This window comes from Phocoena phocoena, chromosome 11, assembly GCF_963924675.1.
Source record: "Phocoena phocoena chromosome 11, mPhoPho1.1, whole genome shotgun sequence".
Classification (NCBI taxonomy): domain Eukaryota; kingdom Metazoa; phylum Chordata; class Mammalia; order Artiodactyla; family Phocoenidae; genus Phocoena; species Phocoena phocoena.
In genome coordinates this window covers 88060894-88078373 of record NC_089229.1, presented here as the reverse complement: position 1 = coordinate 88078373, position 17480 = coordinate 88060894, and the positions used below count along the sequence as shown (strand labels likewise).

The 17480-nt window shown below is 37.0% G+C and overlaps 1 protein-coding gene across 2 annotated transcripts in view; it reads left to right on the top strand.

Annotated features, from left to right (window-relative positions):
• PIK3C2G (phosphatidylinositol-4-phosphate 3-kinase catalytic subunit type 2 gamma) overlaps positions 1-17480 on the top strand; it is a 353351-nt gene that overhangs the window by 106399 nt on the left and 229472 nt on the right. For both annotated transcript variants that reach the window (XM_065887110.1, XM_065887109.1), the window contains one exon: positions 8606-8699. In XM_065887110.1, coding sequence (XP_065743182.1) covers positions 8606-8699 — 94 coding nt within the window. The remainder of the gene's footprint in view (positions 1-8605; positions 8700-17480) is intronic.

The window sequence follows — 17480 nt, the reverse complement described above, 5'->3', positions numbered from 1 at the left end:
GAGTAAGAGAAGAGCTTCCTGGGAAGAGGGAATCTATGAAATGCGGAAACTGTGTTTAAGAAACGGGAAGAGAGCCAGTGTGCCTGGAATCCAGGGAAGGAGTGTGTGATATAAGATGAACAGATACATTCAGATGGAACTAGAAGATCATGTTAAGGTCTTCTAAACAGGACCATGTTAAGCAACTTGGTCTTTATTCTGATAGCAACAGGAAGGCCATAAATGATTTTCAGTGAGAGAATATTTTGAATTGATCTTCATCTTTCAAAGATTCCTCTGGTTTCTGAGTGAAGCATGGATTTGGTGAGGGAAGCAAAAGTAGATGAGATAGGGAGCTATAGAAGTAGTCCAGGTGTCAGAGAATGGCAAGTCAGCCTTAGAAGGTGGTGGTGGTGACATAATAAAATGAAGAGAATCAGAACATTTAGAAGTAAAAATGACAGGATTGAATGGGGAGGAGTAGTGAAAAAGAGGGGTATCAAGGATTACTTTTTAGGTTTCTGTCTTATGTAAGTAAGAGGATAATAGAAGCATTCCCTAAGATGGGGCACGCTGGGTGACAAACAGATTATAGAACAAGAACACTGCAGTTCAGGGTTTGTATGTTGGCTTTGAGGTGTGCTTGAGATGACTGGTTGTGGTTCAACAAAGATATCTAAGCTAGAGACCCCGATCTGGAAATCATCCAGAGAAGAATGTGAATTAAGTCAAGGGTGCAGATAAATTTGTTTAGAGAGAGAGGGCATAAGATAAGAAGAACCTTTATATTTAGATTCAAAATCCCTGTTTTTTCTTAACATCATGCTGCTTTTGCATGTAACGTCTAATGCATCCAAACACAAAATCTCTCCATTGTGCTTTCAATACACCACTTGCTTAAAATAGGACCTTTCTAAGCTTGTCTATAAGTAAAATCAAAATGCATTCATAAAGAGGAACAAAAGCAGTAACTACTCTTTAATTTTAAATAATAATTTTAATTAATACCATGACTATATAGTTAATTCTCAATATCCATGCGTAAGTCCATAGACTATCCATCAGGAAATGTCTGTACAGTTCTTATGTCCCTTTGGGCCTATGATTCATTCTTATTCCTTTTGGTTCATGACTAGACCAATGCCCCAATCCAAACAGACAAATTACACTGCTCACTATTATATGTCTCTTTGATCCATTTAGAATGAAATAAAATTAAAAATACACCCAGGGCTTCCCTGGTGGCGCAGTGGTTGGGGGTCCGCCTGCTGGTGCAGGGGACGCGGGTTCGTGTCCCGGTCTGGGAGGATCCCGCGTGCCGCGGAGCGGCTGGGCCCGTGGGCCACGGCCGCTGAGCCTGCGCGTCCGGAGCCTGTGCTCTGCAGTGGGAGGGGCTACAGCAGTGAGAGGCCTGCATACCGCAACAACAACAAAAAAAAAAATACACCCAAATTAGTCTTGTGTGTATCATATAAGCATATATGATAATATCTAGTCAAAAGATTAGAAGGCCTTGCTAGAAAAACTGGCCTAGTATTCTGGATATTTGGAGTCTAGTTGCAGTGTCACCATGAATGACCTTAGGAAAACAGCTCAAACTCTCTGAGTTTCAGTTTCTTCATCTGTACAATCAGGAGGTTGAACCAGGTCTCCAAGTTTCCTTGAATTCTAATATTTTGTAATCATGTGAAAATTTTTGAAGGAACATGAGTTATTCAGTAGATAGAAGTTGACGATCATCTTAAAGAAGGCTTATTCACCATTTGTCCCAGGAAAAAATTTCTTCTGTCACGTCTGATTGTTTTTTGAAAATAGCAAAGATATTCATATTGACATTTTTCTTCCAAGTTGATGCTGAGTGTGTCATCAGACTCAAAACCTGTTGGAAAAACTGTTCTGTACTTCTGATGGTTTTTTAATTCTAACCTGACATTGGGGCTTTTAACAGTGAATAGCCTCATGGCATTATGCCTGAATTCTTAGTGTGTTTTCAGAAGTCTGACATTTCTGTTACACTTAAATTTGACCTCAGATTTCTTTGCTTTTCAGTTTACTCCAAGCTGCTTTTTTTAAAGGTCATTTGTTACATTGCATTTGGCCTTCACCCATCACTTCAAGTTCTTTGAGTAAGGTATTGACCCTATATCGTTTTTCAAACTAGAAAAAGAAGAACAAAAGAGAAAAAGAAGAAAATAATAAAAAAGTAGAAATGACAAAATAACAAGTCAAATGGAAAAAATTGAAAGATGTAATTTTCTGTTGAAATTTCACCTCACAATTCCACTGGTCCTGTTGAAGCTTGTCTGAATCCTTTGTGATATTCCTATAGGCCTCTGAGATGAGAGAAATTATAAATGTTTGAGGGAAAAGAGGAGGAATGACAATTCCCAAGTCAGATGACTGCAAAGCCAATTATTCATTCAGGGAAAACATAGGTTGATGTGCTGCTGTCTTAGAAACAGGGCACAAGTGCCGATTCCTTGACTTATGGCCCCACTACAATAACATACCAAAACTATGTTGTATATCCAAAGTTTTCAAAGTGATGTCTATAGTCCTAAGGATGTTTACAGCAATGTCACAAGATCGATATTATTTCCATAATAATTCTAAGATGTCATTTCTCTTTGTCACACTCATTCACTCATGAGTGTAGGGTGGGATTTTCCATAGACTACATGACATGCGATATTGCAACAAAGTTAACACTGAAGCAGATAGAGAATTCAGCTGTCTTCCATTAAGCCAGACATTAGAGACAAAAATGTTAAACAGGATCATTCTTCTCACTAAATTTTTTCTTTGTGAAAATATAGACATATTTCATAGAAACATAGTGTTCATGTTAGCCAGTAATGGGTTTATTAATGTCATATAAAATGAATTGGTAAATATTTCTTAAATGTCCTGGTTTTATTTCTAATTGGTTATTCTTGATAGACATAACTCACATAAACAAAAACTCTTTGGAATCTTCCATAATTTTTAAGAGTGTAAAAGGGTCCAGATACCAAAAAATAAATTGGAGAACTTTTATTGTACAGCAGATTCTAACCACTAGTCAGTTTCTGCTTCTACCTTGAGCCAAAAAATTACCTAAATACTTGGTATTCTTCCTTTCCTGCCCATGTAAAGATTCAATTCCAACTTATTTCTCTGCTTGACTTTAAACTTTGTGTTTACCCTACATTGTTGGCAAAATATAGAGTCGATATTTCACTGAAGTTTCTTTGAAAAATGTTTATCTTGAAGTTGTTTTAATTTTACTTAATTTTTCACATTTTGAGGGTTTTTTGCCACGTCTTAGATTCTTTCTATCAACTTTTACAGTCAATCTTCAAGGATTATTTTTTCTTTGTGTCCAAATGTCCTCATTGGACAGTAAGCTATTTTTAGGTAATTCCTTAACAATTACCATACACAGTTATATTTACCTTAGCTATGGTATCTTGTCCTTTTAGAAATCCCAGGGATGCAATTGTTAGCTCAATTCGGAAGTAACTAAACCCTGAACGTATAGAATCACTGCTCACGAAACTCATGTAAAACTGAATAGTAAGCCAGTCTTACTATTTACAGTCTTGATGTTTTTGCTTTTGACCATAATTGTTTTTTTGCTCCTCTATTCAGAGATGCTTGGGAACCTAAATTAGACAGCGTAAAGTTACTTAAATGGACATTTAAAAAATTATGAATAACCTTAAATAAGTGACTATTTCACTGGACTTTTCTTATGCCTAATTTTTAAAAATTTCATAATAAATGAAAATTTGTTTCACCTTACATAATCTCCTCCCAACAAGTAATGGAATTTTACTGATCTTGTATCCTTTTAATACCTCAAAACAGATAGATCTCCATTTATTACATTTTAAATTATTTTCTTATTGATTATAAGGAAGTTTCTTATAAATATAAACAAGGTCCTAATTGACATAATCCTGATGAATCTTCTAATGGGACTTTTGTTTATTCCCCAGACTCAAGGTGTTATGTCCATGCCTACAGTAATTAGTAATCCCAAGGTTAGCAGGGTCACTAGAGAGTGGCTCTGGTTTATTATCGGTAAAAATTATACTTATTTTTCAAGCAAATCAGGTCATTGGAAAGTACAACAACGTAGCTTGTTGAAAATTCAAAATAGGTTGCGTTCTTCCGATACATATGACATTTCAGTGTGTAAATATCACACCACAGTCAGAGAACTAATATGGGTAGCCCTCACCTCATTGAGGAGCGAGTTACTGAGCATGAAATGCCATTAACTATATCCCCAAAGATTAAATAGTTTCAGACAACATCACAGGAAAGAAATGCCAGGATTTGTGGAACATGTTTGTCCATTGATCTGTGGCTAAGTTCATGGCCCTGAAAAGGTATTAAGCATAAATTTTCCAGAGGCACAGATCCCTATTTGGGCCTATCATGTTATTCTCAGTCAACTACAAGATATGAGGCTTGTTCTTTTACTCAACAATATGCACTCTTAAAAGGACATATGATTTGGATCTTTTTTCTAGTGGTAATATATTTGCAATTATTAATATATTTTCATAGTTAATTGAATGAGACTTGCTTTAAAAATTATTACTTCTTTAGTAACCAATAGAACTTTCATATAGAAAACTTGAAAACCTAAGCATAAAAAAGAAAACTAAAGTCATCCATGACATTTCCATCCAGAAATTTGGTATTCATATTTTGATCCTTCCTTTTCCATCTTTCTTGTTAAGCATATGGAAAAAAGGAAGCATTTTTCTAAGTGGTATTATACTGCACAAATTGCACAATTTTTTCAAAATATTCTCATATTATTAAATCTTACTTTAATATTTTAATGACAGCATGTATTTTATCATATGGTCATAGCACATTTAACTTAACTGCTTATTTTTAGATATTTATATTATTTCCAATTTTGTTTGCATACATATATCCTCACACACACCTTTGATTATTTTCTTAGAAAAAATTCCCAAAGTAGAATTGCTAGATCCAGGAGTAAGCACATTTTAAAGATTCTTTTTAAATACATGTTCCCGTATATTGCCAGCAATATATGAAAGAGCCCATTTCCCAGGAACTTCACCAACACTGCCAGCGTCTCTTTTAATGTGGCCAACTCTTCCTAAAATAGTCAAATTCAAGTTATATTTGGATATGTTTTAATGTCTTTAGGTCTTAGCCACATCTCAATATGTCTTGTGGTTCATTTCTTGGCAATTTCTCTTCCAATTTCTTCCTGAACATCAAGCAACAGTAATGAATAAAAAGAGACATTCCTTTTTATGAAGGTGCAAAAACATTCTTCCCAGCATTTGCACATGTTAATACAATATATAATTTTCCTTTTGGACTATACTGTACAAATATTACTAGATTTTTGTTCTCCTATTCCTGAGGAGGCTGAAAAAAAAGAAAATAAACCCTTCTTTTCCATTACCTTCAGATTTGTTTTTCTCTTACTGTTTGAGAGGAAAAAAGAATCTGGAATTTGTATGAGTGGTGTTTGTGGAATTAAGCCTATTGCTACCAATGTAAATTATCTCAGAGCACAAGAAATAAGATGGGCTCCATAGTATGATATTCTTCATTATTATCTTCATGGCCAATGCATTTTTATTAATCACTCAACATGTATGGAGCATGGTGCTAAATTCTAGAAATAAAAAAAAGAAGATAGAACAATCTTTATCTTCAGTTTATACATTCACTAGCTGAGGAATGAAGATACATATATATAAAATGATAAATCCTAATACACACTAGCATATCCTAATTGCCCAGTGGATTTAACCACTCAGGGCCCTTGGAGTTCAGAGAAGTGATTGCTAAAGATTGGCATAGTGGCCTTCAAGGGGATTTGATCCACATTTTGAAGGAGGACTAAGACTTTAAGAAGAGAAGGGAGGGTGTTCCAAGCAGAGGTTACAGTGCTAACAAAGGTGAGAATGAGCATAGCATTTTCAAAATAAAAATAACATACAATGAGCCAGAGCAGTTTATTCAGTATTACAGTAGTAGAAAAATCTGGAGTGTTCAGCCAGCCTTGAATATCTAAATGAATAGTATGGGCCTGAGAGATCCTTTGAAAACAGAAAACCATTTAATGGTTTATGAGAAATGAACTTACAAAATAATTCAGGAAATTTTATAAGGTATTGCTATGAAAAATGCTAATACCAGCATGAGATAATTATGGCCTAGCCTAGACAGTTGCAGAAGAAATTGAAACAAGTGTAGATGCTAGAGCCATTGGGATAGAAAAATCAACAGAACTTGGCAACTGATGAGATATAAAGAAAAGAGACTACTAGGAATTCCACAGATATATTCAGTTATGCTTGGACTAGGGATATAAATGATTGAGCCTATCCTCAACCATGTGTATAGAATCCCATAGAGAAGGGTGTGATGAGCTCAACAGGGGGCTAGAAAGTGGCTGGGACAGCTTCACTGGTAAATTGATGCTTGAGCTTTGACTTCAAGGATGAATAGAATTTCACCAGATGGAAAGGGGGAAAAATTAAATGAAGAGGGCAAAGAGGGAGAAAATATAACCATTAAAATTTAAGACCTACATGACTGGAGAAAGGTGATAACACGGACTGCAAGACAGAAGTCTGATAGTAGAGATGTTTTAGGTGGAATGATAATTAATTCAGTTTAGACATTTCTCAAATATGTGGAGAGTGTCCACCTATCTAGAGGCAATGCAGACAAATATATGAATGAAACAGGCAAAATTTTTCTGCTTTCAGAGTGTTTACCTTCTAGTGTTTGGAAATAAATACATAATTACCAGTATAATGTTCACCAAAGGTTTTTGTTTTGTTGTGATGTTTGTTTTCTATTTTTCCTTCTTGTTATTCACACCAATAAGATAAAATAGGCACACAGGAAAGCATGGATGACTAGGATCGGACCTAAGTCATCGCTTAGGCAACAAAATATACCAACTAACTATTCCCTCTAAGACTTCAAACTGTCCTCAAACTGACCTTGACATCTACAAGCCACAGACAAATGGTTTAATAATTGCGAATAATAAGTTAGTCAATCACATTTCATTAGGGGAAAATAAAGTCTTAGTGTGCTAAAACAAGCTGACCTTCTTCCAGCTTTGCATTTTTATTACACCATTTCTACTCTCCATCTGTGCTTAATGCTATGCTAAGATCTTCTGACCTTAGTGGTACTTCTTGAGATGTGCCTGGACTACATTCTCACTAGGTCTTATTGCTTGAATGTTCATAGGGAGAAAATTATTGGAAAAGTATTTGCAGGTCAGAAATAGGGGTTTTGGATGACTAACCTTGGAAGTGAAATTCTTGTTGCAATTAAAATGCTCAGTTTAAATGAAGAAAAAATATGTAACCTGTTTAAGCAGTGCATTTCAAACTGCTATCAAGGACAGTTGGGAGATACTGAGTAATGCCATTTTTTCCTCTACACTGTAGCTGCATAGTATTCATTTCACCCTTCAGTAACCTGACATGTTGAAAAGAGACTGGGCCTTGGAGACTTTAAAGTTTTCTGACCTCCACAGTATTGAGAGCCAGTCTTTAGAGCTCTCACCTGACTGGTTGAAAAGCATTTTGTTTGTTCCCATACAAAAGGATTTGGGGATTTTGTTCATTCATGTCTTTGTTTTTAAGTGAATTACTATAAAACGTTTCCTTCAAGTTTTAAATTATACATACTAATTTTTTAAGACTTGTTTAAAATTAATTGGTCTTATCAATACCCTTGTTATATCTACTAATCTACATACTAAGTATGGTGTCAAAGTTATATCTAGGCACTTCCCAGGAGCTAGAGATAATTGAATCTACTTCTACTGATGGAGCAAGAGAATGGCAATCAGAGGAGCCCATCAGAGGAGCACAGTCGTCCCTCAGTATCCTCAGGAGATTAGTTCCAGGACCTCTGCAGATACCAAAACACGGAAGCTTAAGTCCCTTACTTAAAATGGTGTAGTACAGTCAACCCTATGTATCCACAGATGAGAAACCTGCCAATATGAAGAGCGACTACAGGGTTTCAAATGCTAACTAAATTTAGTTCGGTAACAAACTTTTATTGTGTCTGATTGGTGCTAAATCTTACAACAGGCATCTGCAGTCCAAAAATGAGTAAGGCATAGTTACCCTCAGGAACTTAACAGTCTAGTAAGATTTAGCTCTATTAAGTTATTTGTGCTTATTTATTGTAAGATACTTCAGATTTCTGGTTTTCATTATCATCTGGCCAAAACTCATTTAAATATACCATATCCCATTTTTAATCATATATGCCATCAGGTCTCCAGCTGGTAATAATTTACTTAAATATATGGCTAAATAATAAGCAAAAATTTTCATATATTTTAGAAAATATCTTTTATATTCTATAGTCCACATTTTATAGGCAGGAATCTGAAAGTCAAAACAACTTTCTACTGCAGTTCATAGGAGAGTACAGACTATGAAAAAAGAATGATTATTTGGTGCTAATGAACAACTTAATTGATTGTGAGATTATTATTTTATCTAATGCATTGGAGGTGAAATTCTGTTTTCTTGATATTTCTCATGCATTATTTTATACTGTTAACAGCTTAATAGATATATTTACTTTGTATTAGTTTTCCAGATCAAGAAATTCGTAAAGTTGCAGTTCGACAGTTAGACAACCTCTTGAATGATGAACTACTGGAATATCTCCCACAGCTAGTTCAGGTAAGAACAGCAAATTTGCCAAGGGACTCCAGGATTTTAACCAATAATTCTCTAAAACAGTTCCCAGTGAATCAACAATAGACTACATAAAAGTGATAATTGCAATTTGGCCAGCCAGGGGGCTAAAAAATTATAGCTCATATGTCAATATGGGTACTGCAGACATTCTCTAGCCAAAATTGGTTACAGTTACAAAAAAGGTATATTAACGCCAAAAGGGAAACTTTTTAGAAAATGACTTCACTTATTAATTAGAACAGGAAAAAAATAGAAATGCTTGTGATGAAATACTTGTATCCAACTGTATATATAAAACAATAAAAAATTAACCAAATAAATATTATGTAGAAAATACTCATTTACTAGGCATCCGCTCATAATATTTTTCTTGCTTTTCCCATATTCTAATATTAATTGTAGATTTTATAAAAGTAGTTTCTAATAACCAAATTCTACTGCCAGATAGTACACTTTTATGACATCAAATATCACAATATTGGAGTAATTTTGGAAAATAATATAAATTTATCTAGAAATATCAAGGATGGATTTAGTCTGAATATGTTGAAATATAAACAATTACACAAATGGTCATGTATTGATATATGATTGAATATCCAAAATATAAGCAATGATTTGTTTTCTAAGTTAACTGTATACTGAATGCTGAATAGGCCTAAAATAGTGGTCTTTATGTTTTTCTTTTGTCTTGCTTTTAACACAGGTATTTTCTTATCTGAAATGTCAGGTTGTAGTTACAAGCTATTTTAAATGCCAGGTGCCTCAGGTTTTGAATTTAAGACAGGAGACCCTAAGACTGAAGTGGGGAGCTTCTATGAGTAGACTTGAATACCATGTTACTTTACAAACAGAATATGCACTTCTCTAAAGGCCTCCTAAAGAGAGAGCTGGTTTAGAAATATATATACCATAGAGTTGCTTCTGCCCCTCCTTATAGTTGTGACCTCCCTAGGCTTGCCAGGATAGTGTAGTGAAAATGAAGATTAATGCAACTTGCAGAAACACTATTCATCTCATGCCTCATGAATATGGGCAACCTGCTATATCTAACCCAACTCAAAAAAGTAAGTTTTTACAAAAGTTTATATAGATTAAATCCATTTGAAAACCCCAATCTGAATCAATAACACTTGGCACCAGGAATGTCGCTGAGAGCCATATGCCTGTAAATGCAAATTCGTAGACAAGATACACAAAGGATCCAACATAGCAGATACACAGGGATAAAGATGAGTAGCGTTGCAACTATTTCCTAATTAAAAATGATGATTATAAACTCATGTGAGATGGAAAGAAATCTAAAATGTGACTGGAAAATAAATGAAAGTTGGGAAGAATTTTCAAAACATTCATTGTGGGGTTTGCCCTTACACTTCAGTGCTCCACCATGACATTAAAACTTTCCAAGACATGAGAGACCTTCAAGATGGCGGAAGAGTAAGACGTAGAGATCACCTTCCTCCCCACAAATACATCAGAAATACATCTACATGTAGAACAACTCCTACAGAACACCTACTGAACGCTGGCAGAAGACGTCAGACTTCCCAAAAGGCAAGAAACTGGGTAGGGCCAAAGAAAAAAGAAAAAACAGAGACAAAAGAATGTGGATGGGACCTGCACCTATGGAAGGGAGCTGTGAAGGAGGAAAAGATTCCACACACTAGGAAGCCCCTTCACTGGCAGAGACGGGGTGTGGCAGGGGGCAAGCTTCAGAGCCACGGAGGAGAGCGCAGCCACAGGGGTGCGAAAGGCAAAGTGGAGAGATTCCCGCCCAGAGGATCGGTGCTGACCAGCACTCACCAGCCTGAGAGGCTTGTCTGCTCACTCACTGGGGCGGGCGGGGCTGGGAGCTGAGGCTCAGGCTTCGGAGGTCGGATCCCAGGGAGAGGACTGGGGTTGGCTGCGTGAACACAGTGTGAAGGGGGCTAGTGCACCACAGCTAGCCAGGAGGGAGTCCGGGGGAAAGTCTGGAACTGCCGAAGAGGCTAGAGACCACTGTTTTGGGGTGCATGAGGAGAGGGGATTCAGAGCACCGCCTAAACGAGCTCCAGAGACAGGCGTGAGCCGTAGCTATTTGTGCGGACACCAGAGACAGGCATGAAACGCTAAGGCTGCTACTGCAGCCACCAAGAAGCCTGTGTGCAAACACAGGTCACTATCCACACCTCCCCTCCCAGGATCCTGTGCAAGCTGCCACTGCCAGGGTCCCGTGATCCAGGGACAACTTCCCCTGGAGAACACACGGAGCCTCAGGATGGTGCAACGTCACACTGGCCTCTGACGTCGCAGGCTCCCCCCGCATTCCATACCCCTCCCTCCCCCCGGCCTGAGTGAGCCAGAGCCCCTGAATCAGCTGCTCCTTTAACCCCATCCTGTCTGAGCAAAGAACAGATGCCCTCAGGCGACCTACATGCAGAGGCGGGGCTAAATCCAAAGCTGAACCCCAGGAGCTGTGCGAACAAAGAAGAGAAAGGGAAATCTCTCCCGGAAGCCTCAGGAGCAGCAGATTAAATCACCACAATCAACTTGATGTACACTGCATCTCTGGACTACCTGAAGAGACAACGAATCATCCCAGAATTGAGGTGGTGGACTATGGGAACATCAACATATATATTTTTTTCCTTATTCTCTTTTTGTGAGTGTGTATGTGTATGCTACTTTGTGTGATTCTGTCTGTATAGCTTTGCTTTTACCATTTGTCCTAGGGTTCTGTCTGTCCTTTATTTTTTTTTAATTACTTTACAATTTTTTTATTTTAAAAAATTAATTTTTATTTGGTACTTTAATAAATTTATTTTATTTTATTTTTCTTTCTTTCTTTCTCCCTTTTCTTCTGAGCCGTTTGGCTGACAGGGTCTTGGTGCTCCGGCCAGCTGTCAGCCATGTGCCTCTAAGGTGGGAGAGCAGAGTTCAGTACATTGGTCCACCAGAGACCTCCCAGCTCCACATAATATCAAATCGTGAAAGCTCTCCCAGAGATCTCCATGTCAACGCCAAGACCCAGCTCCACTCAACGACCAGCAAACTACAGTGCTAGAAAACCAATGCCAAACAACTAGCAAGACAGGAACACAACCCCACCCATTAGCAGAGAGGCTGCCTAAAATCAGAATAAGGTCACAGACACCCCAAAACACACCATCAAATACAAGCCTGCCCACCAGAAACACAAGATCCAGCCTCATCCACCAGAACACAGGCACTAGTCCCCTCCACCAGGAAGCCTACACAATCCACTGAACCAACCTTAGCCACTGGGGGCAGATATCAAAAACAAGGGGAACTACAGACCTGCAGCCTCTGAAAAGGAGACCCCAAACACAGTAAGTTAAGCACAATGACAAGATAGAGAAACACACAGCAGATGAAGGAGCAAGGTAAAAACCCTCCAGACCAAACAAATGAAGAGCAAATATGCAGTCTGTGTGAAAAAGAATTCAGAATAATGGTAGTAAAGATGATCCAAAATCTTGGAAATAGAATGGAGAAAATACAAGAAACGTTTAACAAGGACCTATAACAACTAAAAAGAAAAACAAACAATGATGAACAACACAATAAATGAAATTAAAAGTTCTCTAGAAGGATTCAATAGAAGAATAACTGAGGCAGAAGAACAGATAAGTGACCGGGAAGATGAAATAGTGGAAATAACTACTGCAGAGCAGAATAAAGAAAAAAGAATGAAAAGAATTGAGGACAGTCTCAGAGACTTCTGGGACAACATTAAACACATGAACATTCCAAGTATGGGGTCCCAGAAGCAGAAGAGAAAAAGAAAAGGACTGAGAATATATTTGAAGAGATTACAGTTGAAAATTTCCCTAATATGGAAAGGAAATAATCAAGTCCAGGGAGCACAGGGAGTCCCATACAGGATAAATCCAAGGAGAAACATGCCAAGACACATATTAATTACACTATCAAAAATTAAATGCAGGGGCTTCCCTGGTGGCGCAGTGGTTGAGAGTCCGCCTGCCGATGCAGGGTACATGGGTTCGTGCCCCGGTCCAGGAAGACCCCACATGCCGCGGAGTGGCTCGGCCCGTGAGCCATGGCCACTGCGCCTGCGCATTCGGAGCCTGTGCTCCGCAACGGGAGAGGCCACAACAGTGAGAGTCCAACGTACTGCAAAAAAAAAAAAAAAAAAAAAAATGCAAAGAAAAAATATTAAAAGCAAAATCAGCAAGGGAAAAACAACAAATAACATACAAGGGAATCCACATAAGGTTAGCAGTTGGTCTTTCAGGAGAAACTCTGCAAGCCAGAATGGAGTGGCAGGAAATATTTAAAGTGATGGAAGGGAAAAACCTACAACCAAGATTATTCTACCCAGCAAGGATCTCATTCAGATTTGATAGAGAAATTAAAACCTTTACAGAGAGGCAAAAGCTAAGAGAATTCATACCACCACACCAGCTTTACAACAAATGCTAAAGGAACTTCTCTAGTCAAGAAACACAAGAGAAGGAAAAGATCTACAATAAAAAACCCAAAACAATTATGATAATGGTAATAGGAAAATACATATCGATAATTACCTTAAATGTAAATGGAAAAAATGCTCCAACCAAAAGACACAGACTGGCTGAATGGATACAAAAACAAGACCCATATTTATGCTGTCTACAAGAGACACACTGAAGACCTAGGGACACAAACAGACTGAAAGTGAGGAATGGAAAAAGATATTCCATGCCAATGGAAACCAAAGAAAGCTGCAGTAGCAATTCTCATATCAAACAAAATAGGCTTTAAAATAAAGACTATTACAAGAGACAAAGAGGGACTCTACATAATGATCAAAGATCAATTCAAGAAGAAGACATAACAACTGTAAATATTTATGCACCCAACATAGGAGCACCTCAATACCTAAGTCAAATGCTAACAGCCATAAAAGGGGAAATCAACAGTAACACAATACTAGTAGGGGGCTTTAACACCCAATTTTCACCAATGAAGAGATCATCCAAAATGAACATAAAATAGGAAACACAAGCTTTAAATGATACATTTAACAAGATGGAATTAATTGATATTTATAGGACATTCCATCTCAAAACAACAGAATACACTTTCTTCTCAAGTGCTCATGGAACATTCTCCAGGATAGATCATATCTTGGGTCACAAATCAAACCTTGGTAAATTTAAGAAAATTGAAATCGTATCAAGTATCTTTTCTGACCACAACGCTATGAGACTAGATATCAATTACAGGAAAAAAAATCTATAAAAATTACCAACACAATATGCTACTTAATAACCAAGAGATCATTGAACAAACCTAAGAGGAAATCAGAAAATACCCAGAAACAAATGACAATGAAAACACGATGACACCAAACCTATGGGATGCAGCAAAAGCAGTTCTAAGAGGGAAGTTTATAGCAATACAATCATACCTCAAGAAACAAGAAACATCTCAAATAAACAAGCTAACCTTACACCTAAAGCAATTAGAGAAAGAAGAAGAAAAAAACCCCAAAGTTAGCAGAAGGAAAGAAATCATAAAGATCAGGTCAGAAAGAAATGATAAAGAAATGAAGGAAACAATAGCAAAGATCAATAAAACTAAAAGCTGGTTCTTTCAGAATATAATTGAAATTGAAAAACTATTAGCTAGACTCATCAAGAAAAAAAGGGAGAAGACTCAAATCAACAGAATTAGAAATGAAAAAGGATAAGTAACAACTGACACTGCAGAAATACAAAGGATCATTAGAGATTACTACAAGCAAATATATGCCAATAAAATGGACAACCTGGAAATAATGGACAAATTCTTAGAAAAGCGCAACCTTCTGAGACTGAACCAGGAAGAAATAGAAAATATAAATAGACCAATCACAAGCACTGAAATTGAGACTGTGATTAAAAATCTTCCAACAAATAAAAGCCCAGGACCAGATGGCTTCATAAGCAAATTCTATCAAACATTTAGAGAAGAGCTAACACCTATCCTTCTCAAACTCTTCCAAAATATAGCAGAGGGAGGAACACTTCCAAACTCATTCTGCAAGGCCACCATCACCCTGATACCAAAACCAGACAAAGATGTCACAAAGAAAGAAAACTACAGGCCAATATCACTGATGAACATAGATGCAAAAATCCTCAACAAAATACTAGCAAACAGAATCCAACAGCACATTAAAAGCATCACACACCATGATCAATTGGAGTTTATCCCAGGAATGCAAGAATTCTTCAATATATGCAAATCAATAAATGTGATACACCATATTAACAAATTGAAGGAGAAAGATCATATGATCATCTCAATAGATGAAGAAAAAGCTTTTGACAAAATTCAACACCCCTTTATGACAAAAACCCTCCAGAAAGTAGACATAGAGGGAACTTACCTCAACATAATAAAGGCCATATATGACAAACCCACAGCAAACATCATTCTTAACAGTGAAAAACTGAAACCATTTTCACAAAGATCAGGAACAAGACAAGGTTGCCCACTCTCACCACTATTATTCAACATAGTTTTGGAAGTTTTAGCCACAGCAGTCAGAGAAGAAAAAGAAATAAAGGAATCCAAATCGGAAAAGAAGTAAAACTCTCACTGTTTGCAGATGACTTGATACTATACATAGAGAGTCCTAAACACTCTACCAGAAACCTACTAGAGCTAATCAATGAATTTGGTAAAGTAGCAGGAATGAAAATTAATGCACAGAAATCTCTTGCATTCCTGTACCCTAATGATGAAAACTCTGAAAGAGAAATTAAGGAATCACTCCCATTTACCATTGCAACGAAAATAATAAAATACCTAGGAATAAACCTACCTAAGGAGACAGAAGACCTGTATGCAGAAAACTATAAGACACTGATGACAGATATTAAAGATGATACAAAAAGATGGAGAGATATACCATGTTTTTGGATTGGAAGAATCAACATTGTGAAAATTACTCCACTACCCAAGTAATCTACAGATTCAATGCAATCCCTATCAAACTACCAATGGAATTTTTCACATAACTAGAACAAAGAATTTCACAATTTGTGTGGAAACACCAAAAACCCCACATAGCCAAAGCAATCTTGTGAAAGAAAAACGGAGCTGGAGGAATCAGGCTTCTGGACTTCAGACTATACAAAAAGCTGCAGTAGTCAAGACAGTATGGTACTGGCACAAAAACAGAAATATAGATCAATGGAACAGGATAGAAAGCCCAGCGATAAAGCCATGCACATATGGTCACCTTATCTTTGATAAAGGAGGCAAGAATATACAATGGAGAAAAGATTGCCTCTTCAATAAGTGGTGCTGGGAAAACTGGACAGCTATATGTAAAAGAATGAAATTAGAACACTCCCTAACATACACAAAAATAAATTCAAAATGGATTAAAGACCTAAATGTAAGTCCAGACACAATAAAACTCTTAGAGGAAAACATAGGCAGAACACTCTATGACATAAATCACAGCAAGATCCTTTTTGACCCATCTCCCAGAGAAATGGAAATAAAAACAAAAATAAATAAATGGGACCTAATGAAACTTAAAATCTTTTGCACAGGAAAGGAAACTGTAAATGAGACGAAAAGACAACCCTCAGAATGGGAAAAAATATTTGCGTTGAAGCAACTGACAAAGGATTAATCTCCAAAATTTACAAGCAGCTCATGCAGCTCAATATCAAAAAAACAAACAACCTAATCCAAACATGGGCAGAAGACCCAAACAGACATTTCTCCAAAGAAGAAATACAGATTGCCAACAAACACATGAAAGAATGCTCAGCATCACTAATCATTAGAGAACTGCAAATCAAAACTACAATGAGTTATCACCTCACACCAATCAGAATGGCCATCAAAAAATCTGCAAACGATAAATGCCTGGGAGGGTGTGGAGAAAAGAGAACCCGATTCACTGTTGATGGGAATGTAAGTTGATACAGCCACTATGGAGAACAGTATGGAGGTTCCTTAAAAAACTAAAAATAGAACTACCATACGACTCAGCAATCCCACTACTGGGCATATACCCTGAGAAAACCAGAATTCTAAAAGAGTTGTGTACCACAATGTTCACTGCAGCTCTGTTTACAGTAGCCACGACATGGAAGCAACCTAAGTGTCAATCGACAGATGAATAGTTAAAGAAGGTGTGGCACATATATACAATGGAATATTTCTCAGCCATAAAAAGAAACAAAATTGAGTTGTTTTTAGTGAGGTGGATGGACCTAGAGTCTGTTGTACAGAGTGAAGTAAGTCAGAAAGAGAAAAACAAATACCATATGCTAACACATATATATGGAATCTTAAAAAAAAAAAAAAAGGTCTGATGAACCTAGTGACAGGACAGCAATAAAGACACAGATGTAGAGAATGGACTTGAGGACAGGGGAAGGGGAAGGGGAAGCTGGGACGAAGTGAGAAGGTGGCATGGACTTATGCATACTACCAAATATAAAATAGATAGCTAGTGGGAATCAGCCACATAGCACAGGGAGATCAACTCAGTGCTTTGTGACCTAGAGGGGTGGGATAAGGAGGGTGGGAGGGAGACGCATGAGGGAGGAGAGATGGGTATATATGTATATGTATAGTTGATTCACTTTGTTATAAAGCAAAAACTAACACACCATTGTAAAGCAATTATACTCCAATAAAGGTGTTTAAAAAAAATACTTTCCAAGACATAATCGAATCCTACCCTGCTGATTATTTTCTGGAATCATGTTATTTTTGTTATGCATTCTTTTATTAGAATTAAAC